This window comes from Lactuca virosa, chromosome 5 (genome assembly GCF_052849685.1).
Source record: "Lactuca virosa cultivar CGN04683 chromosome 5, Lactuca_virosa_CGN04683_v6, whole genome shotgun sequence".
NCBI classification, from domain to species: domain Eukaryota; kingdom Viridiplantae; phylum Streptophyta; class Magnoliopsida; order Asterales; family Asteraceae; genus Lactuca; species Lactuca virosa.
This window is the reverse complement of record NC_136430.1, coordinates 198116605-198119576: the sequence shown is the minus strand read 5'-3', so window position 1 is coordinate 198119576 and position 2972 is coordinate 198116605. Positions and strand designations below refer to the sequence as shown.

The window sequence follows — 2972 nt, the reverse complement described above, 5'->3', positions numbered from 1 at the left end:
TCTCGCGTTCTCAACCTTTTAGGTGTTGTCATTTGATCTTACTCCTATATATATATATATATATATATATATATATATATATATATCGGTTCCGGCGGATACCAAGCGTGTAGCGGTTTCGAAAAAATGAAAACCGGAACCGGAACCGCTTAACGCGGTTCCATAACTTTAGGAACCAGAACCGGATTCGTTTAAGGCGGTTCAAGTTACGGAATCGATAGTTCCAAGACGGTTCCGATTCCAATAACGGGTATCCCGTTCCGATAGTCATCCCTATAGAATAGTACTAAATAGTCATCCCTATGGAATAGTACCCAATTATTCGGGGTATCATTTTGTAAGTGGAATAGTATATACATCCATGATTTCAGGTGGGGCCTAATGATGAGGTTTGTTGACAATAATATTATCAACGTCGTCATATTTCGTTCCATGTACACAAGTAACCTTGTACGAGCCAAATTTACTTGTATACAATTATCGTAATCATGATACATATACAAAACACAAATGTACAATTGTCACTAGTCTTTTGTATTCTAAAACCCATAAAAAAAAAGTAATAATCCGACAGAGATCACCCTGGTGGTTGCTCCGATTGCAAAGAAATCACTGTTTCAAATGCACCAACTAATGCGCTTACTTTATTTATCTTTTTTTCACGAAGCTTACTTACAGTCTCCTCTATCACGTTATTATAAACTGCAGTATCCTTCAATTCTGTGCTTTTCACTATTACTACATCCGTTGCCGTATCTCCGCCTTTCACCTCATTTCCGCCACCTTCTACCTTTATGTTCTCTTCCAATACCATCTTCTCCTCTTCCATGTTTTTGGTGTCCATTTCTTCTCTATCTTTCATCTCTGGCTTGTCCTCCTCATTGTGCTCCGGATTTGCTTCTGGCTCCAACTTTGGTTCTGGTTTATGCTCCATTTCAGGCTTCGGACTTGATTCTGGTTCCAAGTTTGGCTCTGGTTCCAAATTTGGCTCCGGCTTAAGGTCCAGTACTTCTGGTTCTGATTCTGGTTCCAATGTTGGCTCTGTGTGCTCCATTTTGGGGCTTGGATCTAATATGGGCTCGGGCTCATGTTCCATTTCGGGCTCTACTTTATGCTCTTTTTCTAGCTTCTGCTCTGATTCTGGTTCTGATTCTAATTCTAAATTATATTGAAGATCTTCAGTTTCTTGTTCTTCAAAGGATTCTTTACATTGTGAACCCGTGTCAGATCCATTGCGTGATGGAGGCATTTCATGATCGTCTTCCAAAGCCACCGGAGACTGCTCAGAGTGTGTGGTGTATCCACCATCTTCCGACTCCATTTCATGGCTGAAATCACTTTCATCTCCATGTTGGATCTTTTCAAAATCTTGCTCAAGAATCATGGTGTTTTGATCTTTTTGTCTTTTAAGATCAAATTCGCTTGGCTTTGATTTTGGAGCAAGCTTTATTCTTGGCTTAGTTTGCTTCATAGTAGTTCCGATACTAGGGCTTTTTGGTTTTTGTGGTTTCGGAAGTGGCGGAGATTTTGGGGTGTCTTTATGTTTGGATAAAGGCGGTGTTTTTGATAATAAAGATGACATTTTAGGGCTTCTATCTCTAATACTCGGAGATGGACTACGCACTCTATCTCTAGTCACCGGAGAAGGACTGCGAAGTCTATCTCTCATTGTCGGAGATGGTCTACGCAGACCATCTCTGCTCGCTGGAGATGGACTACGCAGTCTATCTCTGGTCGCCGGAGAAGGACTACGCAGTCTACCTCCCGTGATCGGAGATGGACTACGTAAAGAAGGGGTTGGAGATTTGTCTATTGATCTTCGTGGATTGGTTTTATCGGGCACATGTTGTTGTTTGGTTATTGGAATAGAAGATGAAACGGGGCTTGGTCGAGTCTTTTTGGTTTCATTTGATGTTGATGGGGTTGTGTTCTTTGTTGAGGAAAGGTTTGTGGTATTCTTTTGTTGCACGATTGTAGGTTTACCCGTTGGTTGCGAGGAAGATGTTACTTTCTTCTCCTTAGTGAGTGCTTTTGACGCCATTTTATTAATAATATTCAAATCATGAGCTTTTAGTTTATAGAACCTGCAATTGTAGCGCAATACATGAGCTTATGATTGACAATACATAGAGAAATTGCGACCAAAATTACTGGTTAAGACGAATGGGCGCCACTTATATATATTAGAAATATTGTGCGTTTTCAAGAACCAAATTCTCTTGCAAAAATTTTGTAACCAACTAGTATAAAATGTAAACTTGATTATGGTACTTTCATGGTTTAGATACCTAGCTAGTAAAACACAATAATATTTTGTTGTCAAATAAAAATCAAAGCTTTAATCATAAAAAAGATAGAAAAATGTATATGTTTGTTACTAACCGAGAATTTGGGCTATGAATTTCATGCCAAATACCAGTTTTATCAATTACAAATAAGGTGATCATAATTTTAATTGGGCTATTAATTTCATACTAAATACCAGTTTTATAAAAAACTTACTTCGAAGAAAAATCCTGGTCTTGATCTTGGGTATCTCAAAATCAGTAATTCTTATGATTTTTATAAATGATGGAGATAAAAAAGGGTATTAAGGAGAAAGAAGATAAGGGTTTATATACCTTGTTTAAAAGATGAAATTTGATTTCTAAGGTTTGAAGGGGATCCTAAAATGCCTCAAAGGTTTGGAATGTATATGAGGAAACAACAACAAAATATAAGTTTGTGGTGCTCCAAAAATATTTGCATGGTTTATGGGACACCCAAGATTTCATAGAAACCTTGTTTTTTTGGACATGTGTTTGACCATGTCACTATGATACAGAAAATAGGAGATGGACATTTAATATTTGGTTGCAACGGGAAAAAATAAAGTCAAACTAAGCTTCATGGAGCAGAACAAAAATGAACGTAGATTCATTATTCTTTACTAGAACATGTCATGATCATTTTACGTAATAAACAAACAACAA

General features: G+C 37.5%; 1 protein-coding gene across 2 annotated transcripts; it reads right to left on the bottom strand.

Annotated features, from left to right (window-relative positions):
- Window positions 1-550: 550 nt before the first annotated feature.
- On the bottom strand, window positions 551-2671 carry LOC145116617 (uncharacterized). Of its 2 annotated transcripts, none has more exons than XM_079052941.1 (2): window positions 2622-2671; window positions 551-2084 (listed from the first exon to the last, which is right to left on the bottom strand). In XM_079052941.1, the coding sequence occupies exon 2, from the start codon at window positions 2039-2041 to the stop codon at window positions 578-580; it is 1464 nt and encodes a 487-aa protein (XP_078909067.1). In that variant the 5' UTR covers window positions 2042-2084; window positions 2622-2671; the 3' UTR covers window positions 551-577. The 2 variants fall into 2 exon arrangements, with proteins under 2 accessions (XP_078909067.1, XP_078909068.1); XM_079052942.1 differs by having other exon boundaries at window positions 2503-2639.
- Between the last annotated feature and the right edge of the window lie 301 nt (window positions 2672-2972).